Source organism: Pseudopipra pipra, chromosome 3, assembly GCF_036250125.1.
Source record: "Pseudopipra pipra isolate bDixPip1 chromosome 3, bDixPip1.hap1, whole genome shotgun sequence".
Taxonomy (NCBI): Eukaryota; Metazoa; Chordata; class Aves; order Passeriformes; family Pipridae; genus Pseudopipra; species Pseudopipra pipra.
In genome coordinates this window covers 39,433,744-39,451,038 of record NC_087551.1, presented here as the reverse complement: position 1 = coordinate 39,451,038, position 17,295 = coordinate 39,433,744, and the positions used below count along the sequence as shown (strand labels likewise).

General features: G+C 38.4%; 1 protein-coding gene across 4 annotated transcripts in view; it reads left to right on the top strand.

Annotated features, from left to right (window-relative positions):
* Positions 1-1,579: 1,579 nt before the first annotated feature.
* The window catches only part of RYR2 (ryanodine receptor 2), a 394,356-nt gene continuing 378,640 nt past the window's right edge, over positions 1,580-17,295 (top strand). For 3 of the 4 annotated variants that reach the window (XM_064648734.1, XM_064648732.1, XM_064648731.1), the window contains exons 1-2: positions 1,580-1,860; positions 12,825-12,881. In XM_064648734.1, the coding sequence (XP_064504804.1) occupies positions 1,813-1,860; positions 12,825-12,881 (105 nt within the window). In that variant the 5' untranslated portion in view covers positions 1,580-1,812. The remainder of the gene's footprint in view (positions 1,861-12,824; positions 12,882-17,295) is intronic. The other variant, XM_064648733.1, reaches the window with a different exon arrangement.

Sequence of the window (17,295 nt, the reverse complement as noted above, 5' to 3'; positions counted from 1 at the left end):
GAAAGTATCTTGGACGTTCGACAATCCAGACCTTGGTCCTGTAAACTCATGTGAACTGAGATTTACAACCATATGAAACACATTCACAAATAGTAGTGCTGGAACTGACTTGTGCTTAAGTAGGATAAAGTGCAATTATATTTGTTCAGTGCATTTTCATAAATCCTAATTTTTTAAAGTTATCCAAAGCCAGGACTTTTCCTCATAATTGAGGTAGGTTTCAAGAAATATCTCTCACTTTAAATAATATAGAGGAAGGGATATTTAGGAGGTTTGAATAAACTATGAATGAAAAATATGAAAAAATGTCTTTATTTTATCATTCTTAGAAAAAAAATATTTTTGGTCAGGAGTAAGTTTGAGAGGTAAAAATCTCTTGAAGTCAGTAGTAACTGAAACAAGGAGTTCATCTGCAGAACCTCTATATTAAATACTCATACATTACTTGCTCTAGAGGCCTTACGGGTCATGGCTGCTCTTGCAGTTTCCAATCTGTCAGAAGAACAGGTTTTCTACTGCTGGAAGTAATGATAAAATCTCCTAGGTGTTTGATAACACTTTTTCATTATGTCCTTGAACAGTGTGAAGTTACAGATTATGGGTATGGTTCCTCTAGAAACACTTATGTATTTTATTATGCTAGCCACACAGCCTGATTACCAAAATAACCGTGATTTCATTATGTTTACCAGTTTTGGTCCTTCAGAAGCCTTCTGCAGTCACACACCCCTCACACATTCTAAGCTGTCAAAGATCCAGTTTCAATTTTACTCTTTTTTAAGATATTCTGTTGTCCTCATGATCATTGCATCACATTAGCAGAGCCCCTCTGCCATGTATTTGTTCCAGGGAGATGTTGCTGTTAAAAGTCTGGCAGCTCCCGTGGCTTGCCAGACTTTTTTTTGCTGGAGGCCAAGCATCTTTCCTGCGATGGGGTTATGTGTCCATGGTAAGGTACGGTCTGCACAAATGCTCGAAAGATGAGCTATTCCATAACAGCCCTTGTCTTCAAGCTACGGTAAACACACGCTAGCTATCCTTCAAGGGAATGGTATCTAAAGCTTTGTATTCGCTCTGGGTTAAGCTCACTCACACGGTGCGTTGAGGTACAACACCCGGTGAAGCCATGTTGTACCTTCCACCCCTTCTCCCCGACAGTACTGTCGGTTGGCAAAAAAACTGGCGCAGAGCCGCTTAATTAATACCTCTCCTGAGGTATCTCTCAGTACAGCACATCACGCAGAACTCCTGCGGGACAGACGTGCCCAGGCAGGCAAGGCGCCGGCCAGCCTTGCTGGTGCCTCCCGGCGGGGCTGGTGCAGCCCCCGGCTCTGGCCGTGCGAGGAGACCGTGAGGCGGGCCAGGGCAGCAGCATCACCGCCCCAGGCGCGCCCCCGGCCGAGCCCCCCGCGCCGGCCGGGGCCGCCTCTCCGCGGAGCAGCCGGAAAGGGGCGCTGGGCGGCGCGTTTGGAGTGCGGAGGGAGCGGGCTGCGGATCACCTGCAGCGGCGGGGGGGGGGGGCTGGGGAGCTCCGCCTCCCCCTCCTCCCCCGGTTAATCGCATCCCCCTCCCCCTGGCAGGACTGGCAGCCGGGCAGCGCTGTCAACCTGCTGCAGGGGCTCGGGCACCCGCACCCCGCTCGCAGCCGGGGCCGGGCTGGGGTTGCCGGCTCCGCCGCCCTCGCACTTGCCCCAGCCCGGTGCGGTGCGGCCGTGAGCATCCTGCCATCGCCGCCTGCCCGCGGGGAGCGACCGCCGCCGCCCGCCCGGGCACCGGGAGCAGCGCCCGGGAGGAGGACAGACAGGGGGAGCCATGGCCGAGGGGGGCGAGGGCGAGGACGAGATCCAGTTCCTGCGAACTGTAAGCGCCGCGCTTGCCTCCCTCACCTCCGCGCTGGCGTGGGGCAGGGGCCGGGGCTGCGCCGGCCGAGGGCAGCGGGGGGAGACGCCCAGACCTCGCCGGGGTGGGAGCCGGGAGAGGGCAGCGGGAGGCGGGTGCTCGCTGCCCCCGCCGCCCCGGGGGCTGCTGTCGGAGGGCTCCGGAGCCCCAGCCCCGTTCCTCTCCACCTGGCACCGTGTGGCCCCGTACCCACGGGCAGAGGGGCGACAACCGCCCGCCCTCCCTGCTGGCGATGCCGGGATGAGCGGGAGGGGGAGGTGGCGGGGGTACCCCGGGCAGGGTGAGGGGCGGGCAGCCGGGTGGGGGGCGAGCGGCGCTTTCCCAGTAGCACCTCTCCTTGCTGCCTTCCCACCCGCCAATGTGTTCGCGTACTGCAGATACTAACCGAGCAGCCATCCCCAGCGCGAAAGCTGCAATCACACTCCTTTTGCAAAAATAGAGTTGGGGAAAAAAAGCACCTCTCCCACCCTACCCCCTCCCCACGGAGGTTCCCACTAACTTGCAAGCGTTCTCGTCGCTGGGCACAGACTAATACGGCTTTTTCTGGCGTGCGCATCCTTTCGTTACTTAGATCCAAAGCATGTTAAGGCGCTAGAGCGTTTCTTCCCTCAGTTTAATTAATACATCAGGACTGCTGCATCTAATGCTTATCTGGATTATTTTTCTTCAAACACTGCTTTTATTTACCTTCTCGGCCATCTCCCAAGTGTCTTTTATATGCACAATCCTAGCAAGTTTTGCAGGTGGGCATCTTTGAATAGTGGTGTATACAAACCGTGCCAGTTAGCGGAAAAATTGCTGAGACATTTGATAAGTAGAGCTGAAAACACTGAGACTGTAGGATAAAGCTTAAGTTCCTTTTCATTTAGTGCAGTCTGATTTAGAAAATGTTCACGTTCGACGTCCTGTAAGAAAATACATCTAAAAAGGAGGGGAAAGCAAGCCACTGAGTGGATGTGAAGCATATTCATATGCTGTTTGCAGCATTGTGAATCCTGGATCTCAGTCATCTTCTATTTCTACCAGAAACCCTAAAATAATAGATATATATCCTGTTATTCCTTTTTTGTTTGTTTGAGGATTCTTGGAAAATCTGCTTTTACAGGAAATACAGCTGTTACGCAACATTGGCATGAAGATTGGCAACTTTTATGTGACTTCTATTTTAGTGTTGTGTAACACCTAAAGACAAAACAGAAAAATACTTCTGTGAAAGATAATTTGTCATCTCAATTTATGAGAGTTTAATTAGTAGTGCTTTTCACTGGTAAACATTTTTGGAAGTCTTGTACAATGGCAGTTTTACTGCAGGCTTGAGTGTTAAGCTTAGCTCGTGTTATCTGAATGCTTAATAGGGAAAGAGGAGCAGTGAGCATGCTAATAGTTCTCAGCACGTATACAGTAATGTTAAACTCCAGCACCTGACAGCAGCAGCATGTTATGTAAAACAGCACTCCTGATAATGTGTGTCAGGCTTAATACAGATTTGGCAAACCCAGTCTTAGATAATACTTAAAAATGTTTAGAATGTTGTACTGGTGGCAAAATGACCTTGAATATGGTAAACTGAGGCTTGGGGGAGGCTTATTGTGTAGTGAAATCAAAAAGGCCTGAGAAATACTGTTTTCATGTGAAGTTTTGAATCTCTAATCTGTAGTGGTATATAAGTGGTGATTTTTACTCCTCTCTTCCTTCCACTTTGTCCAAGTTACTCAGAAAAGTCTGTTGGTTTAGACATATTTTTTAATGTAGTTTTCCTTCTGTCTATTCTTAGAAAGCTTGGACTAGTATTCTCTAAAGCTGTTAATTGTGCATAACTTTCTGAATGTGATTGATAGAAAGCACTGGAAATTGAATATTACCTGGTAATTGCTGCAGTTTTTATTTTTATTTATTTTTAAAATAGGAATTAAGGACCCATTCATAAATGTTTCATAGATAAACAAGAACTTTTCAAAGAACACTCTAGGCAAGCAAAAAGCATTCGATACTTGGAATATTTTCAGGATGACATCTGTAGGCCTACTACTTGTAAGCAGTGCTCTTCATATTTTTTTGATAGGACCTGATAAACTTTCTAAAATTGTGAGTTCTTTTTCTGATATTTCAAAATTACTGTAGCATCTTTAGAGTTTACCCTGAAGTGTTTACACTATATTTTTTTAATGTTTAAGGAGACACATGAGATTTTACTCAATTAAAAATGCCCTTTATTTGCATTAAGGGACTAAACTGAACTTGTATTTGCCCCCCATGTTGATGTATAATTTCTTTTTTCCTTTCCTCTTTACACATTCCTATATGCCTAATGATCCCTCTTTTTTATTTTTTTTGGTAAGGTGGTGTCATGCATTATCTCCTGCAAATTTTGCTACTAGGGTGGATTTCTGTTTCTTTTGGGAATAATTTGAGTTTGCTGCATCAATTTTGAGAAGTGAACGTAACCTGTTAGCGCTGTGCATTTCTGGAAGCATGAGTCCTTATGTTGTCTGAGATAACTTCGGGCAGACTGGGATTCAGCTTTGTGCTGTTCAGTTCTCCTCAAGGAAATCTTCTGTAGTGCTGTGAATGGTACGTTTCTCCACAAACAGGGATCTCCCTCATTACTTTGCTGAATGCTCCAGGTGGAGATGACCTTTCATTATGTATGGCCCTTTTTAGACTTGGGCATACATTCCCCTGACTTCTCCTAGTGAATGCACACATATTGTGGAAGAGAATTGAAGAGGAGCGAGTATCTTGCCCTTGCTTTTATTAGTTGTGTGTCTGGAGCAGACTTCTTCCTTGTAGAGGAGATTTTGCTTTTAAGTATTAAAAAAGAACAAGGTATGTACAAAATAGACTTTAATTGTTTGGTCTTTACAGTCAAGAATCTAAAGCACTTATTGTTAATATGGAAATTACCTATTTTTTGTTTGATTTTGTTTGGAGTTTTTTTTTTTTTTTTTAGAATGTGTAGTTTGACCAGCATGAAAATAGTTCAGAGTTGCAGGAGAGAACAGAAAATGTTTTTGCCTAAATGCACAGTCTTCTTCCATAATGCACACTTGCAAGGACTGCTTTTCGTGACATAGAATCCCCATAGAGGAAGGCCTTTGCATGGAGTGGGGTGACAAGCTGGTGAAGGGATTAAAACTATTGCAATGTTTCAATGAAATACTGCCTCTATGTATTCCTTATATTCATTAAGGGTGTCCTGAATTTTGGGAGCAGTATGTACCTAAAAGTGATGAGAAATGTGTAATTTAGCTATTTGGTCTTGTGATATTCCTGATGCCAGTATATATGCTTTTCTGGAGTTGTGGAGTTTCTCAATGTAGAAGCAGGTCGTCTTTTAGCTGTTTATGGTAGGAGACACCACCAGGACACACTAAAATAGGGCTGACAGGGTTATGGTCTTTGTCACTGTCTTCTGAGACAGTGAAGACTACCATGCCTGTCAGGAATCAGAAGCATAATCAGTGTGAGCAGCATATTTTCCCCAGGTCAGATGGAGTCATCGTCTCTTTTTCACCCTTTTTTTTTTTTTTTTTTTGTAAAACTTGAAATGCCAGTGTTCCATGTTGCGCTCTCTTTTATTTTTCATTTTTTTTTATTAGAATATTGCAGTAATATAGAATTTTTGCCTGTGTGAACATATTCTCTGCTGCCTTATTTTCTACATGGACTTAATAGTTCTGAGTGTGACTGCCAGAAAAAAGTGTAAGTTTACTTTGCAACACTGGAAAAGTACTTTTAAATAAAATTAAACATTACTTAGGATTCGTGTTTGACATGCAAAAGATTTTATTCACTCAGTGTTGCGTTTTAATACTTCAGATAATAAAAGAATTAAGTTTATGGCAGAGATTTTTGCTTCATTCTGAAATGAAGAATATAATGTATTCACATTTCAAGGACATGAGTTCTGTGATTCCAGAGTCACTTCTATTCCAGATATTCCTCATTATGGCAATATTTAAACAAGTGTCACTTTAAATCTGACTAATAATCACATGCTTAGATGCCATCCTAAACGAAGATTCTGTGGAATTAGAGGACAAAAAAGGAACCTGGAGAAATGAGGTTTGAAGATTATTGTAAAATAAGTCACTAAACATCAGAAGAATTGCTATGTGAATTTCTCAGTAAAATAGAATAGAAAAAAAGTTTGCTTTTTTTTTAATCCCTTGATTTATCCTGCTTATCTTTAAAGGAGTTTATCACAATACATTAGGTTCTGGTAGCTGCAGTCATCAAACATACAAACATGATTCCCAGAGTGCACTGAAGAAAATGCTCAAAAGCAATCTTGGATGTTAGAAGCAATTTTAGAATGAAATAATGCTGAAAAACACTTTGGATATTTTTTGTTTATTTTAAAAAGTGTTTCTTTTATTTGTCAGTGTGTGACTTTTGGAGATACACCAGGGACTGACACAAGAGACCACTGTTTAACAGCTCATGTGAGGGATGGCGTGGTTGAGATTGCAGCATTTGTACCTTCCTCTCTAAGGCACTGCACTGCAGTACAGATACTGAATATGATCTCAAATTCTGTTTTGGAATTGAGCTGGACAGGCTGTTTGTAGTGAATGGGTTTTAGCCAGGACGTGTAGTCCATTTTGTATTTGGGAATTGCATGTGAACATTTTATATATTAATTTTTTTATTCCAGAACTGTTTGCCAAACATTTTATACCATCATTAGAGTTATATTACTGGATAAAATCACTTGTTTAGTGTGTGTACTGTCTTGTCCAGTGTTCTGCTTTTGGAAGTTATCTTTATCAGATGTGTGAGAAGGCAGCTGAGGAAACTGTAGCAAATAATCGGTCCACCAGGGAAGTTTCTTGCTAGCCCTGTGAGTTGCTTGCCTCATGTTCTGAGAGACAGAGCTGTGTTTCCTGAAGGTGTTTTGATGCATGCTGCTCTTTAGTATTGTGAGGGCCTGAGGAAAATCCATTGTAGGAACTTAAGCTGTGGACAGACCGTAAAGAGAGAATTCCAGTTAATTTCTGACCCAAGATGTACAGTGGTCTTGAGAGCTGTATCTGACTTTCACTTCTCTATTTAAATGCTATATTACTAGAGGCATATTGTTAAAGGTGGTCTTTTCTCTGACATAGCCGTGTGGAAAGTGTGCAGGATGATCCTAATTCAAGAAAGTACACTGGTCTTTCTTGTGCAGGGATAGGGATGCACTGAAACATTTCTTTGAATCTAGGTAAAAGATCAGAAACTGTGTGGGGAAATACTGTCAGTGGATTGACCCCAGGAAGTATGTGGTTTAAACTGAAAACACAGAAATCTTCTGATTTTTATATTTATGGGTGATTCGTATTGAAATTCTGAGTTAGTTTTGGTTTTGTTTTCTCAATTATGCCAAGCTTTTGTTTAACTTCCTGAATTGACTGAAAAAGTAGCTGTGGTGGATGACAGAAGGAAAGTCAAGAACTGCATATGTATTCCTATACTTCCTAATAAAACTTCAGTATTCCTATACTTCCTAATAAAACTTCAGTAACATAAATTTGGTTTTTTTGTGTCATGATACTGGTACATAAATAACCTTTGAACTCTAAAATGAGCACATTTTATCAGGGTGAATAAAAAGATCTTAAACTTTATCTTACTGTGTTTGTTTGACACAGTTATACCCTGAAATTTCTTCATATATCAAAGTAAGGTATCATTTTATGTCTCTAGTCTGTATTCTGCTAAAGACCTATACTATGTGTTGCAAGTGTATGGCACTTGTCTGGCTGTGCTGTTTATACCATTCTGGAAATGGAGGGCCTCTTGAAGAGTCTGCCTGATGCATCTTGGCAACTAGTTCCTTTATGCCTTTTCTCAGTTTCGATAATAGTTTAAGCTTTTTAAAAGCAACCACAGCAGTATCGAGTTTACTGAAATATTCTGTGCCCACGAGGAGCACAGCAATGGTATTTCTTTGTTCTCCTTGTAAAAAAACAAAGAGCAACTTAAGGGCAGCTACTGCCTGAAACATCATCACAGAAGAGGTCACCCCAGTTTCCTAACAAAGACTGGCAGTAACTCCCATGTGGTTTTACTGCAGGGTAGTTTTATGCTGCAGTCCCTTGTTATTAAGTGTGAGATTCATTAACTGATTATGTATTCACTTATTAAAGAACTTTTGCTTTTCTTTTTAAATTTTTTTACATAATGATGGTGCAACTTGTCAGGTGAAGGGCTTAAACTCTTAAAATATGTTGCTACTTCTAGAACCCAGTGATATGTTACTCAGCTATGGATTGGAATAAATGTATGCTTGAGGCATGTAATTTAGTAGAAGGTTTGCTTAGCTTATCAAAATTGCTTAATAAAAACAAAATAATGTCTAGATGTCTCCTGTTAGGAAAGGGAAAGATAGGATAGGTAAGATGTCATAACATAAGCTGTATCAGCTTACCTCACAGCTGCAATTTCTGTTTAAATGTGATGCTATAATGGTCAGTTTTAAAGAGTGTTCACACTAACAGCTACATTAAATTTTAGATAAAAAGATGAGTATACTCTTTCAGTGTTGTGGCATACTTTAATTTTTATCATAGTCTGGAATGACTTCCTTAAAATTGCCATGCGCTTGAAGAAAATTGTAAATATATTAGGTTACCTAGTAATTCAGTAGACTTCAAAGATGGACTTTGGCAAAAATCTCCAAGATACATTCTGTAAGATGCATGGATCAGTTAATTTTTATCATGGACCACATTTTAGTGGAGGACAAGTTTTTTGCTTTGTTTAATTTGGATTTTTTCATATTCTGAACACTTTAGGAGCACTGAGAGGGAGTAACAAGATCATTACGTTTTGTGAGGTAGCTTCCCAGAGGATTTCAGAGTAATTAATGCTGCATAACAACATAGTTGTATTACCTGGTTGTTTTTCACTTGACTGTGGGAAATAATATCTGATGGATATTAGCTGGCAGAACCAAATGCCAAATGCTGGCATGTCCTGTCTCTCTACCTGTGTAAAAACCTCTCTGGAATCCTACTGTGAAAACTGAGTGCACTGAATTTGAAGAATGTCCCTGATTAAATCCTTCTTTCAAAGGAATGATGAAAAGAAGTAACACAAAATCTGCATTGGCTTTCTGAGGATTGCGAGAAAGTGGAGTTTTATCAGTGGAATCAAGCCAGAAATGGCTGTCTCTTACAGCTATATTTCTTCCTTTCAAACCAGGCAAAGTTGGCAAAAATGAGTGCCTGGGATTTGTGTGGGATGCATTCTTTGCTTTCATAAAAAGGAAAATGGGAAAGAGGAAGGTATCTTCCTTTGCTGAATATGCCACATAATTTCCCTTGGTATATGAGCCTCTTCATTCCTCTGATGAGCAAACAGAATTACTTATATAAAAATTTAGGTGGAGGAATGAAAGGAATTTGCAGAGTTTTCGAAGTAAGCCTAGGCAATTGGATAGATTTGCATAAAACTTGGTAAACTACGGGATAGTTGGATTCATCCACTGATAACTGATCTTCATTGTACATCAGGACTGTAGCCATGCTGATAAACATTTGAACATCCCCTATGGTGTGTTTATTTTCTAGTTGCAAAATGGAATAATTTAGTTAGAACTAACAGAGGCATGCTAAACACAAGCTAGGTCATTAAACCTCTCCCTGCAGGCACACGGTCTTCATCCTGAAGCAGTCTTTGTTAAAACATTTGGTTCCAGTGGAACAGAGGAAATCTAAATACCTGTACAGGTGGATAAGAAACCTTTAGCTCTGCAACAGTCACGAGAATTCTGTGTGATCCTAACAGTGGGGATTTGCCAAAAAAGAAGCATCAATGCGTGACTTAATTTTTTTGACTATTTTCTGCACATTTATGAAGTAGATTTTGCAATGCTAATGCATGGACAGTTTTGTGCATTTACACAGTCTTATTTCATGTACCGGGGAGATGGAATGCATATGCCCTTTTCCATGCTACAGGAAAGTAAAAAAATTCACAATATGTGGTGCAGGGAAATAGTAAGAACAAAATGGGGATGGAGAGAACCTTTCTTCTGGTTTTAGAGGTAATTTAATACTCCTTCACTGCTTAATTGTTGGATTAATTTTTTTTTAAAAGCTTGTATTAAGTAAATGTGGGTTCTGGTTGCTGTTTTTCTGCCCCAGCTAACACAGAAGGCAAAGACTTGTCTCATGATTTGACAGGTACCAGCAGGCACCTGAAGGAACTGCAGTGTTGCATTCATGCAGACGTGGAGCAATTCATTCGTGAGATCTATCCCAGCAAGTGTGGCTGTAGAGATCTAACCCTCCTACTAAAGGAACTAATAGAGATAAAAGTCTGTGCAAATAACACTGTACAAATTTTCAGGGCCAAAAATGTTAGACAGCATTGCTGAAGTATGACTGTTGAGGCAAAGAGTCCATGAATCAGTACTATCACAGATGCAATATGATGCTGCTATAGTAAGGATAACGTGGATAAAGGTTCTATTTATTGGTGTGTACATAAGATGTCTTCCTAGTTTATTGTAGTCTTGGAATTATGTAGTAGTCCTTCAGAATAACTTGTTAGCTAAAAAACCTCAATAGTTTAATATTTAGTAATTGAAGGAGGGTGATAGCTACATAGGAAAATCCAGAAAACACAAATGCCATAGATATTCCATCATTGTTGACTGAATTTTGATACGGTGAGCTTGTGAGTTAATGATTCATATCCTACAATGTTTTTTAGTAGGTCTTGACGTGACAGTCTGACTGCCTGATAAGGTAGGTCAGCTATTATTTACTCTTTAATTACTTCTAATATGTTTAATGTAATGAATTATGCATTTAAAAAGTTACTACTTTTGATACTGGTACATCAATGGAAAAAGAATCTTAAAGCTTGCAAGAAAAAAGGATTGTAAACAAATCGTCAGTGGAGACCTGGTCTCCATTTTGAGCTGACCAGGGTTCTTGTAGAAACATCCTGTAAATCTCATTTTGCTATGAGATTCCTGAAATTCTCTAGAAGAAATATTGTTGCAGTTTGATAGTTTCAGAATATTACTTGCAATGTTACGCCTTCAAGTCCGTTTTGGGAATCTGTTAGCAGTATCTTGTACAAGAAGAGTGCTGTGTTTGTTCTGTACCCTGTCTTCTAGTTCATTTTAAATTGCTTTCCTTTGTAGTTTCAACATATGAGTGCAAAACTTTAATCTTTCTCATTTTCCTTTGTTCTTGTTAAAGTCACTGAGACCCCTGTTTTCTGGTATTGGGTTTGATTGCTCTTCGTGATTTTTAAGTGTGACACAGCTTCAACCTAAGCGTGTAGTAGACTTGGTGTTGTCTTTAGTTATGAATTTAAGCATTCATTTGAATTGGTAGAAGGTTATTTTCTTCAAGGGGGCTCATAAATTCGGAGTTTCTTTCCTTATCTATTTTTTCCTTTAAATTTTTCTCTTGATCTGACAAAGGGCAAGGTCAATGGTTTTGTTTGTTTGTTTTTCTCTCAGAACAAGACAATAAGTGTATTAAAAGTGTCACATAAAGTTCACTAAGGAGGTGAGAGTTTTTAATGAGAACTTCAGTAATATATGTTTCTCCACATTGTTGATATTGATTTATGAATTAGTCTGCAATTTCCTTTTCCTTTGCATGCTTCACCCCTGGAAAGTTTCAGCTTATTGAACTGAAAGACTCTAAAATCCTCAATTTCAAATGAACAGAATTTGTCTAGAAAGGGAGAGGGATGGAATGTAGGAGGGAAGGATGCCAGAACTTGTAGGTGAGCTTTGTCATCCTTTTGAGAGGCTTGTTGCCTGGCTTTTCTTCAAAATAAATAGGTGCTTTTATATAGAAAGTGTAATTTAAGTTTAGATGCAAGAAGAAACACTTTCATTTTCCATGAGTGGGAGGTGAAAAATGAGTAATTAGGTAGTGAGAACTGGATTTTCATGTTCCTAAAGGTGAACGGAGGTATCTTTTTCTAGGTGAGATGTGTGGCTCAGTTTAGCAAAAGGCTATATACCTGCATTTTTAAATACTGAAATATTTACACCTATTTATTAACTACAACCAGCTGAATGCATATTTGTTTTTTTCCCCTTCTGATCTAGGAATTTTCATACCTCTTTTAAGCTACTAAAAATTAAATGAATGTGGTTTTAAAGTATATCAAACTGCAATGCTGACATGTTTTGTTGATAATGTTACAAACATCACTTTATTCTGATTATGTCATAAGTAATGTATTGTTGGTTTTTATTTTGAGATTTCTAGTTGGATTCTATCTTATAATTTGTATGTCAGCTGCAATTCTAGTTGAAGTTCCTGAATTTCTTCTTTCTTTATACTGTAAATCTGTTATTGAAGCAGAATTAGATACTTCCTATGTTATGCCTATTTTTTATTCTGTTTTCTGTTCTACAGTTTATTTTTTCTCTTGACAAGCTGTAAAGATAAAAGAGCATCAGTGACAATATTCTTTCCTTGCAAACCAGTTTGTTTTGGGGGTTGTCCCTCTGGCTTGATAAGTCACCTCATTGCAGACATCCTGTGCCTGGCTTAGGAAATTCCTTAGGAAATCACCTTCTGCACAGAGGTGCGTTCTGCAGACTCTGAAAAACTTCTGGTGAGAGTTACTGTATCAGTTTTCTGAAGCTGTAATCCTGTAAAGTAAATCCAATTAATATAGTAAGTGAGAAGTGCTCAACTTTCAGAACTTGATGGGGGACATTTGTTTCTAGGCATGGCATTTGCATTTCTGTTTACATGAGAAGGCTTTGCTGCACTTTTTGATTTACTAACAAAATAAACTAACATGGGCTGGAACACACATTTAATGAAGGAATGAGTTGGATTGGATGGTGAAGTGTGTGGGCGTTTGAGTGCTAACAAAAGTACTTCTTTATGTACCTATGTGACTTGTTATTGATGAGTGAGTTTTTTTATGATGATTTGTGTCTGTTCCAGAATTACAGTTTGACTATTGGAACCACTTCTAGAGCTTGGGAAGCACACTTTGTTGTAGTAAGTTCTTATTCAAAAGTTACAGTTTGCTATTAGTGGTTGTATCCTAGTAATTTGTTTTGTTGGGCGGGGCAGAGAAACAGGGAGTTCTGCAATTGAAATGAGTTTGTAGCCTTACTGTATACCTTTAAACAGAGTAATCAGCTGAAGAAAATAATTGTGTTCCTTTGAAAATTTCTAGCTGGATCTCATTTTCCCTGCCTGAGGAATAAATCTTTTAAATGAAAGAAATACATAAAACAGGCAGGTTGGTGTAACAGGTTGTTAAAAGTTATTCCATTAGCAAAAGACTAGAAGAAAATACTTATAGTACAAATATGTTTTTTGGCCAGAAGCCTAAAAACCAAATCCTGTATTGCTGCTTCAAATAAAAACCTGACTTTTTACCTATTGCTTAAATGATACTGCAATCTGAATGTAAATTAATTGATTTTAGTATATTGTCTAGCAGGATAATCGACTCTTCATCCATTAAACATTCCATGAAATGATTTTTTTGGACCCTGACTGCAAGGGTCTCTATATGGCTCTGTATGTTTTTTATAAATCTGGTTCTGTTCTCACTGACGTTAATGTCAAACCTCCTCTAGATTCTAACCAGAGCTGAATCATACACTAATTGCGTTGTGTGCTGTTGTATATAATGGCCTAAATGTGTTGAATTCAGATCCTTGTCTGCCATTTTAAGCACAATTAGTATTTATCTTGCGTCTGCACCGGAAGCGTGTGACCGGGTTTTTGCACAATTAGTTTAAAATTGTGTGCACATTGATAACTTTCCATCAAAATATTTGCATTTAATGGTGAATTGTTCCAACTTTGCCACGCAGATATATCATCTTGTCCAGTTCAGCAAAGGTAATAATCTGTCACATGCTCCTCTTTTCTGAGAAGAAAGTTGGATTTGTCTTTTTCTACGGATCTCCCTGATGTCTTTGTTAAGAAGCTGAATGTCATTCTTGCAGAGTTGCATTTGTATTTTTTTCTGTTATCAGTGTGCTTTTGCTGTGTCTAGCATAAATTTTATTATGTTGACCACAGAACCCTACTTTGGATATGAAATTACATATACTGTTTAATTTTCTCAGAAAGTCGTCTGTGCTATGGGGGAGTACTGCATTTTAGGTGCTTGACATGTGCAAAACACTTCTTTCTCCTACTAATTTCTTTTACTATTTTAGTGTCATATTTTTCTTAGTATCTTTTTAAAAAAAATATCTTTTTGCTTGGTCTGAATTACAAGTTGGGAGATCTGTTTGCTGTGAAGCTTTTACCTTTGCAATTGCCTTTGTTTAGTTATTGAAGAAAGTGTCAATTATAGTTCAAGGTAAGAAACTATCTTGTCACAAAGTTTCTGAAATACCATAAGCGCACCTGCGATTTTTCTTTGGTGTCTGCGAGCCTGACTAACTCCCGATTTATATCAGCACTGGATGGAACTGAGCTCTTGCTGTGCAGAGGTGCTTTTTCAGCCTCATATGTTAACTATGGCAGTGATGAAAGAGTGAAAATTACACACACTTTCAAGTTCATCGTAGAGAGCAGGTAAACATTAAAATATATCTTCTAGTCTTTTGAGTTCATCAGAATAATTCACCTTGCACTTGGATTGGAACAGAATATATAATGAGAAAATGCATAGGAATATTCAGGAGTTTACCTTATGCTCTCATTTTTCTACTCTGCCTGGTCCAGCACTTGAGCTCAGGGCTTAGAGTAAAATTGAAAGGCTTAAATGGAAAGATCTTCAATCAGTATTTTTGCTTACACGTGGTTTTCATGGCAGTGTCTGGTAACAGTCCTTTTCCAGCTTATTTCCTGCTGAAGTACTCTGTAAGTTTCTTCAAACTTACTGGATTTTCCATACACTGAAGCAAACCTTTGCTCCCTTGCATATTTCTACAATAGCCATTGTTTTCCAGCTGTCTTGTACAGTAACTTCTGTTGGAAACTAATTGTTAAAAACGATAGCATGGTCTCATGACTATGTTTACTTAAAATATTGTACAGCAGTTGTTTGGGGTTTTTTCCCTTAAACACAGGAGTTAATTTGATCAGAGTTAAGAAAATATTGTTGCTTGAAAATATGCATATGTTATTTACTCTTCAGGTTTTCTTGATGCTGTTTCGTGGTTGTTCTTGACCTTGTGTATAGGGTTTTGGAATTTTTTTGCTTTGTTTTTTTCTGAACTAACCCATATATGAAATTGAAACAACGTTTTCGAACTTTAAATTCTTTCAAAAACATGTATTTCTTTCTTTATGAAGAACCAGAGGGGTGAACCCTAAATGGTAATCTTTTGTCTTGAAGAGGATGATCTTGGGAAAAACTGAAGAATGTATAAACAACATCTTGCTCTCTTTTAAAACTGACCTACGTTTCTTTATTCTCCTAATACAAATCTTGCTGAAGTAAAAGATAATGTATTTTTTGATTTAAATTTCACATTCTTTTAAAATGCAATATATTTTCATAATAAATATGTTATACCATAAAGAGGTAAGAGCACTGTAAGTATCTTAAACTCATAGTAGTTTTATAATATAAAAAAATATAGCTTATAACTTTTTTTTCCTAAGATTCTTGTGACTTTTTGGCTTTTATTTTTATTTTTTTTTTTTTTTTAATCTCAGGCAATCAGGAGCCATACCTTTTCTTTGTCCTGGAAATTCTGTCTGGTTTTCTTTTTTTTTTCTTTTTTTTTTTCTTCCCTCAAAGTGGAAAGCAAGCTCTTGTCTGTGTTCCTTGGTAAGGAGGTACAGTATAGTAAAATCATAAAGACATACATTTTGTAGGACTGGAAGGCAGTTATCTCATTTTACCCAACATTTTTTTTTGTCAGGTTCAACTGGAATTGTGAACTTTTTACTTCAGTGCTAACAGAAGATCCTGATTTCACAATATGTGGCCAAGGACTATTTTTTCATTGGATGTGTAAGAAAATTCAAATGAGAAAGTGTGATCAGTCAGCAATTTTAGAATTAACTAGGTTTTGGTTGCATAACTTCTGTTACATCAATAATATTCTTTTAATATCCTATCTAGGGATGATAGCTAACACTCTTAGCTGTTGCTTGCATGTTATATTTTCAGATTCAGTCATTTGTACCAAGGTTTGGATTTTTACATGCTGTATGTTGAGACAGTATTTAGCAAGTAGTAGAGGCAAACAGTGTACAAAACCCAGTGCATTGTGATGAGCCCAATGCTGAAGAACATTAATAATTGCAGAGAAGAATTCTTTGTAGCTGAAGTGTGCGCAGAGTCCGTCATGATATTTTGCAATTTGGACATGTGTCAATTCAAAATATCATTGCAATTGTTGCACAATGTGATGCTCATGAACTGACTCTGGAGGTTGCCAGAAGCTACTGTTAGGAGACTTGGAGATGATCCAGGGGACAAACAGAGTATTATTAAAGATTAGCTGATAGAGGTATCATTCCCAGCTGGTCAGCCAACATGACATCTATGAAACTGTGGTACAGCTTGCAATGGTACAGCTTACAATGCAATGTGGAACCCTCCTCTCCAGTATTGTTTGAAATTGAAGACTTTTCTTATGCAGAAGAATTATTTTTATACTGTGACTCGATTGTTTTTCTTTCCTTTTTTTTTTTGTTTTGTTTTGTTTTGTGTGGTTTTGTTTTGTTTTGTTTTGTGTGGTTTTGTTTGGTTTGGCTTTTTGTTTTGAGGTTTGTTTTAACAGTATGTTAGGTTACTGAGGTTCCTTCAAGGAGCTATCAAACCACTGAAAAGTTTCAATGAAGTATTTTCTCTCTTTTTTTTTTCCCCTTTCTTTTATTTTTTTTTCATTCTTCAAATTTGGACATTAGAAATCTTTTTGCATTGTTCTGGTACATTTTACTGATTAGCTGCACACTCATCTGGCATGGTTTTGTTGGCAAACGGGGTTAAACAGAGGAGATTTACTATGCATTATTTTAATCTTGGAGGTTGCAAGATGAAGAATGAAAAGATAATTTTTTTTTATTTTTTTCTGAAAGATAATTTTAAACCATGAGCAATGCAGTGAATTATGACTGATCCTAACTATTTAACTTAAATATGGACTGATTTCTAAGCAATAAATATTGTAATATTTTTCTCTTTGGTTTAGCTTTTTCTTTGGATCAGGCGGAGGGAAATCAGATTGGAGGGCTAGCAAGAGGGTGAAGTCCGGGAAACTGAGAAATGAAGTGCCACTTGTTTAGCTACAGATTGTAAAGATCACCTGTGGGACAAGTATTATGGTTTCAGTCTACTTGTTGCATAAGGAATTTGGCATCTCTGAAATATTTAATCACTTTAATCTTCAATTAAATCTTGCCCCTCTATCCTAATACTTGGTTAAGAATCTCTGTGGAAAGGACCTCTATGAGTATTGGTGTTTGAGTGAAGATAATGAGGGTC